Genomic DNA, 16,410 nt, shown 5'->3' on the forward strand with positions numbered 1-16,410 from the left:
AAAAGGATGAATGGAGGGGCCAGGGGACAGATGGCCATGGATTGGGAGGGCACGGCTCACACTCTCTCTCTGATATACAATGTCTTTCTGACTCTCACTCTCACACACTCTGTCTCACACTGTATCACATTCACTCTCTATGTGCCACACAGTCACTCACACACTCGCTTGGTCTCATACACTCACTCAAACAGAGAATCTGTGTCTCACACACACTCTCTCTCTCGCCCACACACACACACTCTCTCTCACACTGTGTCTCACATACACACTTGCACACACTCTCATTCTCACACACACACTCTCTCACAAACACACTCACACCCAGACTCACTCTCTCTCACACACACTCACACTTTCACTCTGACTCTCAAACAGTCACTCTCACATACACTCTCCCAAACATACACACTCCGAGGAAAACCTTGCTAGCGCCCGTTTCATTTGTGTCAGAAACAGGCCTTTTTTACTAGTAATAAACAATAATAAAACATTTAGAATATTGAACTGGTTTATTGTATAAGTCATTTCATGTCGTTGCAGCTCAGTATGACATTCAGGAACATTTAAATGGTTTCTCTTTTGTATGATTCACTATATGCCATTTGCATATCGGCCTCCCTTACCAGCCCACCATACACTCACTGTGAGGTTTAACCCCTTCACACCACCTCTGCGATGGGAACGTCTTACCCAAAAAATTCTCACACAACCAGCTGTCAAATTCAGCAAGATTCTTTATTTTTCTTACTTCAACCAGCAGACAAAAATCAAGGGCAGAGTGCAAGCAGCTACTGAAAGATGAAAGAGAAAGATCAGGAGGGGGGCTATGCGGGAAGTTGTACAGAGGGTGCTTCCGGGGCAGGCAGAAGGTAGCACTTACATTGGTGATGCTGCTGCCAGAAGCCTCGAAGTTGAAAGATGTGCAGGAGCGGAGGGGGAGAGCGATACCGCACTAGTTGGGGGATGGGGGTGGGGGAAGGACACCCATACAGCACCGCACCAGGGGGGAGGGGTAAAGACGGCAGCACTGCACCAGTTGGGGGGGGGGGGGGAGAGGAAGACATCCAAGGCAGCACCCCCTCACGAGCTGCACCCGGGGCGGTCCGCTCCCACCGCCACTGTCTATCTGTCCTCTTCTTCTCATTTGCTTATCTGTCTTTTCCACTTAGTTTCCATCCCTCCCATATTCCATAACCATCTTTCCCATCTTCTAACTTGTTTCTATGTCATGTCCAGCTACAGTTCTTTCTCTAAATTCTTAACAATGCAGAGACAGTTTGCTCCTGGTACTTTCCTTATCTGCTTAGAATACAAGCTTAGACGCAGTGGTAATAATGAACAGAATAAATGTTAAAGTACATATCTCCATACAGGCTTACCTTAATGTAATTTATATAAGTAAAGCTAATATAATTCATATATGTAACTCCCTGTCCAGAAGAGCTTATAATGTTACCATTTTTACAATACTTAAAGTGCAATGAACTCCTGTACACTCTCTACTGAACTGCCACACAGTTCATACATACTGGTCCACGATCCTTGTTCTTAAGCATGTCTTAATGCCTTAAACTATGTAACAGGCCTACGCAATCCCTCTTTTCAGATATTCCTAGTTGTTTGTCCAGGCCATTGGCCTGCTCTGACCTTCCTATCTGACAGTAACCCCTTGCTTTTGAAACATGTATAACATCTTGAATATTGATTTATTGCAAGCCCAGTCAAATAGTTCTTCCCTCTGAAACATTTATCACCTTCTAAACATTTAAATGGTTTCCCTCCCATTTGAGTCCTTTTGTGCTATTTGAATTAGACCTTCTTATTAAAACACTTATCACATACTTAATATTTAAATGTTTTTTTTCTTCCGTATGAGTTTTCGTGAACTTTCTTCTTGGCCTTCCTTCTGAAACATTTATCACATTAGGAACACGTATGGTTTCTCTCCTGTATGAATCGTTTTGTGGCATTCCAGGTTTACCTTGGTTCCGAACCATTTATCACATTCTGAACATTGAAATGGTTTCTCTCCAGTATGAGTTCTTTCATGAAGTTTGACATCACCCTTGGTTCTGAACCATTTCTCACATTCTGAACACTGAAATGGTTTCTCTCCTGTATGAATCCTTTTGTGATTGTTCAGCCCAGACCTGGTTGAGAACCATTTCTCATATTCTGAACATTGAAATGGTTTCTCTCCTGTATGAGTTCTTTCATGAAGTTTTAGCTCAGTCTTGGTTGAGAACCATTTCTCACATTCTGAACATTGAAATGGTTTCTCTCTTGTATGAGTTCTTCCATGCTGTTTCAGATTACCTTTAAAGGTAAAGGATTTATCACATTCTGAACATTGAAACGGTTTCTCTCCTGTATGAATTCTTTCATGATGTTTTAGCTCAGCCTTGGTTGAGAACCATTTCTCACAATCTGAACATTGAAATGGTTTCTCTCCTGTATGAGTTCTTTCATGACGTTTTACCTTACCCTTGGTTGAGAACCATTTCTCACAATCTGAACACTGAAATGGTTTTTCTCCTGTATGAGTTATTTCATGAAGTTTTAGTTCAGCCTTGGTTGAGAACCATTTCTCACATTCTGAACATTGAAATGGTTTCTCTCTTGTATGAGTTCTTCCATGCCGTTTCAGACTACTTTTACTGGTAAAGGATTTATCACATTCTGAACATTGAAACGGTTTCTCTCCTGTATGAGTTCTTTCATGAAGTTTTAGCTCACCCTTGGTTCTGAACCATTTCTCACATTCTGAACATTGAAACGGTTTCTCTCCTGTATGAGTTCTTTCATGAAGTTTTAGCTCAGCCTTGGTTGAGAACCATTTCTCACATTCTGAACATTGAAACGGTTTCTCTCCTGTATGAGTTCTTCCATGCTGTTTCAGATTACTTTTACAGGTAAAGGATTTATCACATTCTGAACATTGAAACGGTTTCTCTCCTGTATGAGTTCTTCCATGCTGTTTCAGATGACTTTTACAGGTAAAGGATTTATCACATTCTGAACATTGAAACGGTTTCTCTCCTGTATGAGTTCTTTCATGAAGTTTTAGCTCAGCCTTGGTTGAGAACCATTTCTCACATTCTGAACATTGAAACGGTTTCTCTCCTGTATGAGTTCTTCCATGCTGTTTCAGATTACTTTTACAGGTAAAGGATTTATCACATTCTGAACATTGAAACGGTTTCTCTCCTGTATGAATCCTTATGTGGTTTTTCAGCCAAGTCCTGGTTGAGAACCATTTCTCACATTCTGAACATTGAAACGGTTTCTCTCCTGTATGAATCCTTATGTGGTTTTTCAGCCAAGTCCTGTTTGAGAACCATTTCTCACATTCTGAACATTGAAATGGGTTCTCTCCTGTATGAGTCATATGGTGGGTTTCCAAGTTCGCCTTGCTTGCGTAACATTTATCACATTCAGAACATTGAAATGGTTTTTCACAGTATCCAGATGGGTTAGTTTTATGCATACCTTGACAGTCATGAACTTCAGTCCTAAGCCCACTTATGTGGTGCTCAATAAAATTGGAGTCGGTAGTAAAGGTTTCCCAAACATCAGCCCTTTTAAAATCTCTCTCACCGTTGAGTCTTCCAGGTTGTTCAAGTGTTGGGAAAAAGCTACAGTTTCTCTTTTGTCTTTCAAATCTTTCTCCTTTCTGAACTGCTGCTTTCTCACCAGTTGGTATTATGCTACCGAAACCTCCTTCACAGTCTGCTGAAGGATCTGTGCTGTCTCTGGAGGAGTCTTTGTGTTTCCATTCCTCTTTCTGCTGCTCATCACACATTCTCACTCTTTCACTCTCATTCCCAAATCCATCATCTGTTGGATAAAATAGAAAGAGTATGATCATTCATTTTACAGCTATGGAAAAGGATATACTTAAGGTGGGCAGGAACGAGGAGAATGTGCTCCTACCCCACAAAATTCACTGGAGCACCTGGGCTAGAGGTAGAACCGGGAGAGGAAGAAAAGATGGAGCATTGTCAGGAGAGCCGGGGGGGTGGGGGGCGGGGGGCTCGAAAACCTGAAAGTGGAAAAAGCTACAGAGCTGGATAGGATACATCCCAGTGAGGGTGTGTTTTTTGCCTCTATGTCACTGATCAGGTAGGATTTATTACTGGAAGGCAAGCAGCAGATGGTAGAAGAGTACTTTCCATCTATGAAGGGTGAAATACAAAAGAGGTGTATAGACTCTTTGCTTTCGTATCAAACTGCTAAAATAGACAAGGAAATTTCTTCCTGGATAGTTCAGGCATCAAGCTCAAAACAGATTTGTTTCAGAATTATGGAAGGAAATGTACATATTAGTTTTCATTCATGATAATATGCTGTAATTTCTGGTTTGTCTAGTCTCGTTGTACGTAACCCACACAGAACTGCGAGGTATTGCGGACTATAAAAACAAAGTGTTATTGTCACCAAATGCCTAGCGCCCGCCTGAGGTTAACCCTGTGGCCACCTGGAGGGTCTGTCTCCAACATTGCTCAGGACCGCCTGCACCTGGGCATGTGCTCTATACTAGAACCCTCCTCCCACCGACTGTGTCCTGCTTGCCTCTGAGCTAGTCTCCCACTCTCAGATTATTCTCTGGTAATTTCTAGGACACTGGGGGCCACACTCCAGGAGTTCCACAGTTTCTAGAAAGCAAACCCAAAAACACAAACCAGGATTCTTAGTCAGTACAGGACGGCAGAACTAATAAACTATTGGTTTATTATCATGAAAATGAACAGTGAATGTTTGAAAAACCAGATGAAAAAGTACAGCAAGCAATAACAGATAACCACCAAAACAACCCAAACATTAAAACTATCTAACAACAGCAGAGTGGTCCCTCATTAACCGTACATCTGAGAGCCACGGGTGTGCCAACCCTCTCTCACCTGCAGCTAGCGCGCGGCTGAGTTCTCCTCTCTGTGCTCAGGAAGTTCAATAGACCATTAAATCTTTATCAATGGGCACCGCCCTGGGCCTGGATGGCTTTTCCTCAGAGTATTATAAGATTTTGGTGCATAAAATAATTGTACCGCTCACTCTTTTCTTTGAGGAGGCGATGTTGGGCGGTGAGCTGCCTGCTAGAGCGAACGAGGCGCTCATTGTTCTGGTTTCCTAAGCCAGGTAAACCCCCGGATTTACTGGGGTCCTACCGCCCGATCTTCCTCCTCAACGTAGACGTGAAAATCCTAGCCCGAATCTTGGCGGACAGACTAGCCACTCATATTCCTACCCTGGTGGGAGACCATCAGGTAGGCTTTGTCAGGGGATGACACCCAGGTCTGAATGTTCGTAGAGCGCTGCTTGCAGTGAGCAAGGCGAAGGCTTCTCAACAGCCACTGCTGCTGGTGGGACTGGATGCAGAGAAGGCTTTCGATTGGGTGAGCTGGGACTATCTTTTCGTAGTGCTACGCTTTGTGGGACTCTCTGGATGGTCCTTGCAGGCGGTGAGAATACTTTATGCAGATCCGGTAGCCCGAGTGTTGGTGAATGGGTCACAATCTCCTAGTTTTCGGGTACGCAGGGGAACCAGACAAGGATGCCCTTTGTTCCCCCTCCTGTTTCTACTATATCTGGAACCTCTCCTCTGTGACATTAGGGGAGACCCGACGATTGCTGGTGTGGCACTGCCCCAGCTCACCGTCAAGGCCTTGGCTTACGCAGACGATATCTTGCTGGCTTTAACACACCCCCAGAGCTCCCTGGTCGCAGGAATTCAGAATTTGCAAAAATCTGAAGCTCTGCCGGTTCCCCTCTCAGTACAGACAACATGGGAGGGGCCCTTCCCATTAAAGTGGGCCTCTGGCTATCTACATTACTTAGGCATCCGGGTTCCGACAGTCTTGACACAGCTCTATAACATTAACCTAGCACCGTTGTGGTCTTCGACTAAACTTTCTTTGGAGATGTGGCAACACCTCCCGGTGTCCCTGTGGGGAAGAATCGCGCTATATAATATGACCCTAGTCCCCAAATGGTTCTACATAGTCCAGGTATTGTCACTTTTTAACTTGAGAAGGGATGAACTGGCATTGCTTCGCCTGTTAGTAAAGTTCTTTTGGAATGGGAAGAGATCTCGTGTCCCTTTCTCACAGACTTATCTTCCGATGGATAAGGGGGGCCTGGGAGCAGATAGTATTAAGAAGTTTTCTGTTGCGGGTTGTATCAGACACATTAGTGATTGGTTCCGGAGTACCTCATTTTTCCTTTTCTGATACAGAGTCTAGGGTGCTGAGTTCCTTCCTTTTTAGCTATTGGTTGCATGCACCGGTAGGCGTGCCCCCACGAAGCCGGGTTTTGCTCCTCTTTTCTTACCTTTACGGAGAGCATGGCACTGGATTTGCAAACTACATGGGTTTGACGTCCCGGTGCCCCCGCTATTGCCAAAAGGGGCAATGCTGATTTTCCGGTGGGTACGTCCACAGTGGTTTTCCGGGAGTGGAGAGAGGGGGGGACCATTTTCCTTTTCCAAGTCCTGAAGAAGGAGGGCACTTGTAAATCTTTACAGGAGTTGTGTGCAGGCGGATACTTGTCCACCTGGGCTTTTTTGTCCTACCTGCAATTGTGTCATTATATTGCACCCTTGCCGGGGGACTCTTTGACCTCTAAGAGACGGAAACAATTAACAGAGCTCTATGACCTGGAGGCACAGCTTCTGGTTCCCCTAAAACATTTTCATAACCAAATTAGAGAAGCGTCCCCTGTGGTGCACTATGGAACCTTGGCGCAGTCTTGGGCTGGGGAATTAGGGTGTAGAGTCCAGGAAAAGTCATTGCAGGCATGCATAACTACTTGTTACAGAACGTTTGGGAGTGCGAATCTACGAGAACTACAATATAAATTTATTATGCGTCTGTATATTTCTCCGCACAGAGCCTTCAGGACTACCTTGAGACCCCAAGACGACTGTCCAAAGTGTTCGGGACAAGGGGCGCATTTGGGCCACATGTTTTGGCTATGCCCCCCGGTGCAAACCTTCTGGAACTCAATATGTGCCTTTGTGTCTAGGTTCTGGGGGATCGAGTGGCGTCCCACTCCCATGCTTTTGTTTGATGTTTATCAGGTGATGGGTCGTCAAAGGAGGGGGAAGCTCGCGTTTCTTCGGCGAGCATCCATTATGGGGAAAAAGACTGTACTATCTGTTTGGTTGTTAGCAGAACAGCCTGCGCTGCAGACGTGGTGGTCTCTGATGGTCTCCCTGAGTGCAGTGGAACGTAAAGATGTAGAAGATCTGGCCTCGCAGAGGGGAGACCGCTTGTTTCAATGCTGGTCTCCCTTCTGGGATATCTTGACACTGACAGCCCGCAGTCGGATTCCGAATGGGTAAAGTCCACACGAGTAGGGTAGGGAAGGGTGGGAGGGGGGGTTTAGGGGAAGGGGAGGGTTATGGGTAGTAAGTCAAAGAATCTAGTGGATGTTATAACAAAAAGAAAATGTTGGAACATGTTACAGTTGACTGTTGTTAACCACAATCTTCTTTTGAATAAATAAAGTTATTTATATATATATAAATATATAGTTTATATATATATATATATATATATATATATATATATAAACTATCTAACACTTGTTACTACCTGGGTAGCACCTGGGGAGTTCAGGAACTTAACTGTTCACAAGAATTGGACAGGATCTCAGGACACAGATGTTCCTCCTCCTTACCCCCCACCTTGAGAATAAAGAAAAATCCAGTACCTCCTGGCTAGTTTGAAGTCCAGGGCTAATCAGAGCCCCAGGGCATCAACTTTGAAAGTATCTGGCCAATGATTGCAGATTGCCTTTCCATAAGCTTAAACTGGAAAAGACAAAGCCTTTTTTTCTGCTACAGCTTTAAAACTCAAAACAAGAGCCATCTCTGCTGGCCAACCAGTAGAAAAACATTTCATGAAATAATACAGTTTTCAGGCTTAGAAACCCAGAGTTTCGTCACAGTTATGTTATCTTTTGGAAGGCACCTCAAGAGTGGATACCTATGATAGCAGAAGCAGTGTCGCTCGTTGCTTGCCTTGGTGGTAGGGAAATTAAAGGACTTATAATAGGAGGTAAGGAACATAGACTCTCCTTGTTTGCCGATGATCTTTTGATATTGACTCAAGGTACAGAAAAAGCCCAAATGGCTTTACAGGAGCAAACGGCAGAATATGGAAGCTTGTTGGGATTCAGAGCTAACCCCACTAAGACAGAGATTTTGAATACATCCCTTCCAAAAGGGGAGGAGACAAATCTTAGGAAATGTTTGCCCTTTCAATGGGTTTAGTATCTCTGTATCAAACTTGGGGCAGACTGGGAGACACTCTGTAGTTGGTATCGAGATTTAGAGAGGTGGGATTAATTAATACTGTTCAAGAGAGGAAGGATGGGGGCAGTGAGAATGATGGTTCTCCTTAAATTTTTATATTTATTCCAAGTTCTTCTTGTTGAACTACCTCATAGAAAGATATTTTGCTTTATATAGGGAAGGAAGAGATCCAGAGTAGCCTGGGAGCCTGTATTCCAGTCTAAGGGAATGGGGGGATGGGTATACCCAATCTGGAAAAATACTACCAAGATGCACAACCTAAGGCAGTGTTAGAGTAGCAGATACCCCCAACCCAACCCAAACAATGGGTGCTAGCAGAACAAGAGGCTAGTATGTTTTAGTTGAAGATTCTCTACTGGGCAGCTAGCATGCTCAAACACATTCAAGAGGTCCAAAACCCCTTTACGAGGACCACTATGAACCTATGCCTCAAGACACATCCCCATTTATTGAAGAATAAGACATGGGACATACGGATAAGTTTATACCCGAGCTAGGCAATAGCTTGTTTCAAAGATGGGAAAGACATGGTCTTCTCTATTTTGGTCAATTTATAGGAGTTAACCAAATTCTACATTTTGGAATGTTATAAGTTCACTATCAACTAGCAGCTAGAGATGTTATTCCCTTATCTTCAAGATAAATGTTTCATTCAGGTAGAACAACAAATAGCAGGGGGTGGAGGCCTTAAGTCAGCTTTTGAAACTTTAGTGGGTGGACAAGTTGGTAGGGATTATATATCTTTTGTTTATGGGCTCCTCAACACCTTAGATAAATGGAAGGCTACCTACAGGGGGGCATGGGAGAGGAATGGGAAAATGTCTCAATGCGATCTCATAAATTGTCACATGCACCTCACATTATTGAGAACGGTCTTAAGGTACTGGTGAGATGGCATTACTCTCCATGTAGACTGCAAGACATTATGAGGAAAGGGGATGGTATATGTTGGAGAGGGTATAGCCGGAGGGGAATATATACTCACATCTGGAGGGAATGTCCTAAGCTCCAGAAACTATGGAAGGAGGTATCTGCATATGGGCAACAGTTACTCGAGACTCATATAGCGTGTACTATGGAAAATGCCCTACTAAGTGGGAGAGTGGAAGGGATAACAGGAGCTATGGATAAATTAATGCTACTGGTTTTTACAGCAGCTCGACTGCTGATTGCCTCACATTGGCATACACGGACCATGCAAAAACAGGCTGTATATTATATGCAAACAATATAGATTGACTACCTTAAAATCTAATAAATGCAAATATCAAGAAATGTGGGGCAATTCCTCCAGTTGGAAGGACAATCTGAGTTTTGGGGAGGGGAGTGAAGGGAAGGGGAGAGATAAGGGATGCGGAGGGTCTACTTTTAGTTTTTATCATTATTGTGGGGTGGCAGTTTGTTATGTAACAAAATACTTGTTCTTAATTTTTTATGTTAAGAGATGCTGTCAGTTATTTTGCTAGAAAATTAATAAACAAAGTTAGAAATGGCAGTCGTAATTTCCCGTGGCAGCCTGCATGAGGTTGTGGCCGCCATTTTGGAATTGGGAATGGCATCATTATGATAAACTGCATTATATACTGTGATTTGTATTAACCTATCAGTAACACAAAATGTCCATGACTAAGTCAAACTGAACCTTGTTCATCAGTCATGTCCCTCCACAACAGTGCAGAAGACTCTCCACCTCCAGCAGCCCTTTCAACAGTACAGATTTCACAACCCCAAGACACTCTAGGATAAAGGGTTTTGCAGACCAGATCCCACCGCTGGGATACCCATCTCTATCCGTGCCTCCTCCATCTCCACAGACAGTTTAATCTGTCCAAAGTAGGGAAACAGACAGAGGGAGGAGAAGAGGAGATGACAACCTTTTATCTCACCAGCGCTGAATTCCTGAATGATTCCAACTGACTTTAGTAAAGATGTGCAGGAGGAATTCTATACGTACCTGTTATAGAAGTCAGGGTCTGCTCAGACATCTCTGATTCAGGATTTTCCATGAAGGGGATATCTTCCTCTTGCTTAATACTCAGGGAGAACACAGATGTTACAATTGGAAGGTCTGTGATGAGAAAACACATTCACAAGGATTTACGAGGTATCTGATAATACTAAATTAGGAAACTGATTTTAAGTGGCCAAATGTTTGATGTTATTGACCCATCTCCTGTGATCTAAAAATGCAAAGCCCATTAAATCCAAAACATTTACTTACTGTTGAAGTCATTTGGATTTTCTTTTCCCTCCCACTCAAATTGTTGAGTGAAATATTTCTCATCTTCCTTTTTAATCTTGAATATAACATCAGGATTAAGAATTGAATAACCTGTTGATAAAAAGTAGGAAAATTACATTTAAATTGTAATTGTAGAATCCCTCGGGAGGTTCCCTCTGCTTCATGTTTTGATGGAGAAGTGCGTGATTTGTGCATGGAGGTCTGTGTACAGATATCTTGAGACGTGTGTATTTGACTGACAAAGCTTGGAGAGAAGAGGCAGCAGTGGTCCGACACTTGATTAAGATTATATCATAGAGGTTTTCTGGTATAGAGATTTCTCTTCATTTCCCTCCTAGGTGGAGGCACTGCAGCTGCCAATCTTCTGGTTACCATTTGGAGAGGTCATACGTTGTACAGTATAGTTGACGTGTACAGCTGATATTTCATGACCTTATGTAGAAGTCTCAGAGGAAATCTCTCTCTGGTCTTCTGTGCCAAAATATTTTGTATAGGAATGGGAGAGAAACTCCTGCTGGTGGTGTGTGAAGCCTCTAGTTTAAGTTGTACATTTTATCTTACAACAGAGAGCAGCATCTTTTGCAGATCCTGTAGAAGTCTTTCACAGGCTCCTATTGCATATGGGATGGTATCAGAAACCAGGATCTAAATTTCAGGTGCTCATGGTATCTAGTTCCTGTGATTTTTACACCATTGATTCCATAATGTGCTTGTGTGGTAGATGATAGAGAAACATATTTACCTCGTGAGATGAGGATGTCATGAATCCGCTTGATGACCTTCTTGTACAGCTCCTTCTGCCATTCTCCCAGAAGGTCCCAGTCCACTTCCAAGAAATAAGCAGCAACATCCTTGAAAGTGACCAATGCCTACAACAGCAAACAGGACACCCTATGTCAGAGTTTCATTATTTTTTCATTTCATTTTATTTCTTTATGTTTAAACAGTTTTTATTAGCACTTAGCATATTAATCACACAGTACATTTCTCTGGACTAAATCATCAATGAATTATGTTATATAAGCCAATACAATTCTGAACAGTAACTTCAAACTTTTAATTTCCACCCCCCCCCCTTTCCCCTCAGCTTCCCCCTCCTACCCCACCTCCCAATCCTTTGGTAATCATACATCCGAATAATCTATAGACTCAGTACCCATTTAGTACCTCCTATACCCCCTTACCCCCTCTGGGCTTGGGCTCTGATAGCCCAGGGGTACCTGCCTCCCCTTCCCTGCGTGTCAACCTTAACTGGGGGGTGGTTTTGTAGGGAGTATCACTCCCCATATCAGGGTTACAGCAAATTAAGAAGCAGACTTCGTCCTTGCGGGCTTAGTTCCTGTATGTAATGATCCCAGATCCTTACAAAATTCTTTTTCCGTTTCGGAGATCCCTTTGCTTCCCTGGCTTCCCAAGTGGCCAACTCGTGCACTTGGTTTCTCCAATGCCACTAAGCCGGCGGGTCTGATGAGATCCAATTTTGTAAAATATTTTTTCTAGCCACCAAACATACTTTGCGACACCATATTCTATCCCCCCCAGCCTGTGTTTGGAATGCTGTTTGTGTATCTAGCACGTAATGATCCCAGGTTCCATCCACGGGTTTCTTTACTATAAAAGACATAAATCTCTGGATCTCTCCCCAAAAAGCTTTTACTCTTGGACATCCCCAAAAGGCATGATATAGAGTGTGGGATATGTTTTGTTTTTTGTTACATTTGTACCCCGCGCTTTCCCACTCATGGCAGGCTCAATGCGGCTTACATGGGGCAATGGAGGGTTAAGTGACTTGCCCAGAGTCACAAGGAGCTGCCTGTGCCTGAAGTGGGAATCCAACTCAGTTCCCCAGGACCAAAGTCCACCACCCTAACCACTAGAAAAAATGTCACCCCCAAATGAAGAACCCTAGGCCATTTTGAATCTCGCCGAGACCGTCAGGGAGCATACAGGAGGACAGAGAGCAGCGCGCTGGGCAGGAAAGAGGGGGCTCTTTCCTGCCCCGATGTCACTAGACCACCAGGGAACATCGCGTGACGTGAGTAGGGGAGGGCGATCCCGAACTCGGGGGGAGGGCGATCCCGAAATTGGACCTCGCTACCTTCGGACTATAAAACGCACCCCCCATTTTCCTCCCAAATTTGGGGGAAAAAAAGTGCGTCTTATAGTCCGAAAAATACGGTAATTTAAGTTATGTGGTGGGGTTCGCTTCTGCAACATTTTATATATGTTTGATACTGTCACACCCGTCACCTCCATGGGTTGGAAAAATATCCGTACTTTACCCCCTAGTTTCCTCCGTAAGTCTGATTGGTGCAAGGCTAAGATGTAGTGTTTGGCTTGGGCATAAGCGAATCGGTCTCCCCATGCAGTCCCAATCTTTGCCTGTAATTCCTCAAACGGGATAATAGTCACTGCAGCTCCTAATAAATGCTCCACTCTTGTAATTCCTAGTTGTTCCCATCTGAGAAATACCGAATTACTTTGACCTGGTTCAAAATTCGGGTTCCCCCTAAATGATAAGAGCTATGATGTTGTGGCACTCCCTCCCAACCTTTTAATCACCATCCTCCATGCCGCCTTCAGCGGTTGAAGCAAAGAACAACGTTTGAAGTGGGCCGGGAGCTGGCCTTGTTTTAGATGCAGCAAAGTGACCATCCAGCTTATAATGGAAAGACAAAAACGCCTATATTGCGACCTAAATCGGGAGATAGGCGTTTATCTCCCAAAAACGAATAACGCGGTATAATGGAAAGGCGATTTTGGACGTTTCCAACTGCACTCCATTGCGGAAGCATACAAAGTTGACGGGAGCGTGTCGGAGGCGTGGTGAAGGCGGGACTGGGGCGTGGTTATCACCTGAACAGAGATGGGCGCCTTTCGCCGATAATGGAAAAAAAATATGCGTTTTTAGCGAGAATTTAGGGCACTTTTCCTGGACCCTGTTTTTTCACGAATAAGGCCCCAAAAAGTGCCCTAAATGACCAGATTACCCCCAGAGGGAATCGGGGATGACCTCCCATGACTCCCCCAGTGGTCACTAACCCCCTCCCACCACAAAAAATGATGTTTCACAACTTTTTATTTTCATCCTCAAATGTCATACTCACCTCCCTGGCAGCAGTATGCAGGTCCCTGGAGCAGTTGTTAGGGGGTGCAGTGGACCTCAGGCAGGTGGACCCAGGCCCACCCCCCCCTTCCTGTTACAATTGTGCTGCTTAATGCTTATTAGTCGTCCAACCCCCCAAACCCACTGTACCCACATGTAGGTGCCCCCCTTCACCCCTTAGGGCTATAATAATGGTGTAGACTTGTGGGCAGTGGGTTTTGAGGGGGATTTGGGGGGCTCAACACACAAGGGAAGGGTGCTATGCACCTGGGAGCTCTTTTACCTTTTTTTTTGTTTTTGTAAAAGTGCCCCCTAGGGTGCCCGGTTGGTGTCCTGGCATGTGAGGGGGACCAGTGCACTACGAATCCTGGCCCCTCCCACGAACAAATGCCTTGGATTTATTCATTTTTGAGCTGGGCGCTTTCATTTTCCATTATCGCTGAAAAACAAAAACGCCCAACTCACAAATTGTCGAATAAAACATGGACGTCTATTTTTTTTGAAAATACGGTTCGGTCCGCCCCTTCACGGACCCGTTCTCGGAGATAAACGCCCATGGAGATAGACGTTTTCGTTCAATTATGCCCCTCTATGTCATAGGGGGCGAAATATTCTTCTTCTATATCTAGCGGTGTAAATAAATTAGTCTGGCCAACCCAGTCTCCTATATGCCTTAATAGGCATGCCTGATTATATCCGGCTAGATTTGGCAATCCTAGTCCTCTATGACCCCATCCTCCCAATAATAACGGAGTTTGCATTTTAGGTTTCTTTTGTGCCCAGCAAAACCTACTAAATACTCTCATGACTTTAGTCAAATCTCTCTTCAGTACACGCAGGGGGAGCGTCTGCATGAGATATAACCATCTCGGGAGTATTACCATTCTAATTAGATTTATCCTGCCTCTCAGCGTCAATGGGAGACCTTCCCATTTCTCTAACTGGCGTTTAGTCTCATCCACCATGGTGTTTATATTAATCTCATATAAGTTCTCTAATTCCATGGTCAATCTGATTCCTAAATATTTAAATGATTTGTCTGCCCATCCCAAGGGAAAATCCTGATTCCATAGCTGTCTGACTATTAGTGACGAAGCCAGTGCTTCCGATTTTGCCAGATTCAACTTAAGGCCTGCATAGTCTCCATATTCCTTCAGGATTTCCATTAACGCCGAGAGGGATGCCCGTGGTTCCGTAATCATAACTAGGAGGTCATCCGCAAAGGCCGCTATTTTGAATACTGAACGTCCCATTTGCATCCCCTTTACCAACGGATTGTCTATTATCTCTCAAATCAACGGGTCAAGAGTCAAGACAAACAGCATCGGGGACACGGGGCACCCCTGTCGAGTTCCCCGTTGTATCAAGAACTCCTCCGATTCCACCCCATTGACTCTTATTTTTGCCTTCGGCCTATGATACAGGGTCCGTACTGCCGCCAAAAACCGGCCGCTAAACCCATATTTTTCCAGCGTCGTGAACAGGAACGCCCAGTGTACTCTATCAAAAGCCTTTTCGGCATCAAAACTAATAAGTAAAGACTGGGCGTTCCTGCGCCTCCGCATTTCCAAGGCCGCTATGATTTTCCTGAGGTTTTTAGCTATTACTCTGCCTTCTACGAAGCCCACTTGTGCCTCATGTATTAACTTTGGCAGCACTCTTTTCATACGGTTTGCCAACAGTTTAAAATCCACATTTAGAAGGGAAATCGGACGGTATGACTCCGGATTTAGTAGGTCTCTCCCCGGTTTTGGTAGCACCACTATTTGCGCCAGAGCCAGACCATCCGCTGATTGCTCCATATCTATCATTCTATTAAAATAATTGGTCAAGGTCGGGGCAATGCTGTCTCCTAATATTTTATAGAATTCTATTTGTAGCCCATCCGGGCCTGGTGCTTTTTGCCGTTTCCCTTGTGCTATCCCCAGCAACACTTCCTCCACCTCAACCGGCTTGTTCAGTTTGTCTCTGTCCTGTTGACTGAGGGATGGCAAGCTTAAATTATCTAAATATATAGACTCTGGTAGTCCTTGGTCTTCTGGCTTCGCGTAGAGTTTACCATAAAATGCGGCGAAAGTTTGGCAGATTTGCTCCGTCTTACTCTCTATCTTTCCCTTTTCTCCCCGTATTTGGAGTATTTGCCTTTTACTGCCCCGTGGGTTAGCCAGTCTAGCCATCAGGCGCCCTGCCTTATTGCCGAATCTATGTAACTGATACTTATAGTACAACTGGGATTTAGATGCCCGCTGATGTAGTAGCACGTTGAGTGCTGTCTGTGTTTCTAAGAGTTTGCTGCGGTGGGCGTCAGTTTGTCTCTGTCCGTATGCTTTCCGGGCTTGACAAACTAATGCGCTCAAACGCAAAATTTCCCTGTTTCAGGCTTTCTTCACATGGTGATAATAACTAATTATTTCACCACGGAGTACTGCCTTTGCTGCATCCCAAAACAAAACCGGGTCTCCTATATGTTGTGTGTTCAGGGTCATATAATCTTCCCATCGTTCCTTTAATTTCTCTCTGAATGTCCCATCGTTAAACAACTCTAGTGGAAACTGCCAAGAGCCATCCTTAGATCCCGTATCTCCCATGTTCCACTCTATATATACCCATGCATGGTCTGATATCGTGTAAGGCCCTATATTTACTTCTTTTATCCCTCCAAACATGGCTTCTGATGTGAGTATGTAGTCTATTCTAGCTTGAGATGTATGCGCCCGTGCATGGTGGGTATAATCCCGCTCACCA

The 16,410-nt window shown here is 44.3% G+C and overlaps 1 protein-coding gene and 1 long non-coding RNA gene across 2 annotated transcripts in view; both read right to left on the bottom strand.

The window, feature by feature from the left end:
• Nucleotides 1-1,843: 1,843 nt before the first annotated feature.
• LOC115462714 (oocyte zinc finger protein XlCOF6-like) lies at nt 1,844-10,574 on the bottom strand. The gene is made up of 3 exons (XM_030192715.1): nt 10,539-10,574; nt 10,272-10,385; nt 1,844-3,840 (listed from the first exon to the last, which is right to left on the bottom strand). Exons 2-3 carry the CDS (start codon nt 10,321-10,323, stop codon nt 1,922-1,924), a joined length of 1,971 nt encoding a protein of 656 aa, XP_030048575.1. The 5' UTR covers nt 10,324-10,385; nt 10,539-10,574; the 3' UTR covers nt 1,844-1,921.
• Nucleotides 10,575-11,387: 813 nt separating this feature from the next.
• LOC115461727 overlaps nt 11,388-16,410 on the bottom strand; it is a 29,711-nt gene continuing 24,688 nt past the window's right edge. The window contains exon 3 of the long non-coding RNA XR_003940749.1: nt 11,388-11,428. This is a non-coding gene — a long non-coding RNA (uncharacterized LOC115461727). The remainder of the gene's footprint in view (nt 11,429-16,410) is intronic.

This window comes from Microcaecilia unicolor, chromosome 2, assembly GCF_901765095.1.
Source record: "Microcaecilia unicolor chromosome 2, aMicUni1.1, whole genome shotgun sequence".
NCBI classification, from domain to species: Eukaryota; Metazoa; Chordata; class Amphibia; order Gymnophiona; family Siphonopidae; genus Microcaecilia; species Microcaecilia unicolor.

Excerpts from the sequence above, each read along its gene's own strand:
- LOC115462714 (XM_030192715.1), bottom strand. The coding sequence starts at position 10,323 with ATGGAAAATCCTGAATCAGAGATGTCTGAGCAGACCCTGACTTCTATA. Across the intron at positions 3,841-10,271 it reads GACCCTGACTTCTATAACAG|ATGATGGATTTGGGAATGAG; the intron begins GTACGTATAGAA and ends TTTATCCAACAG.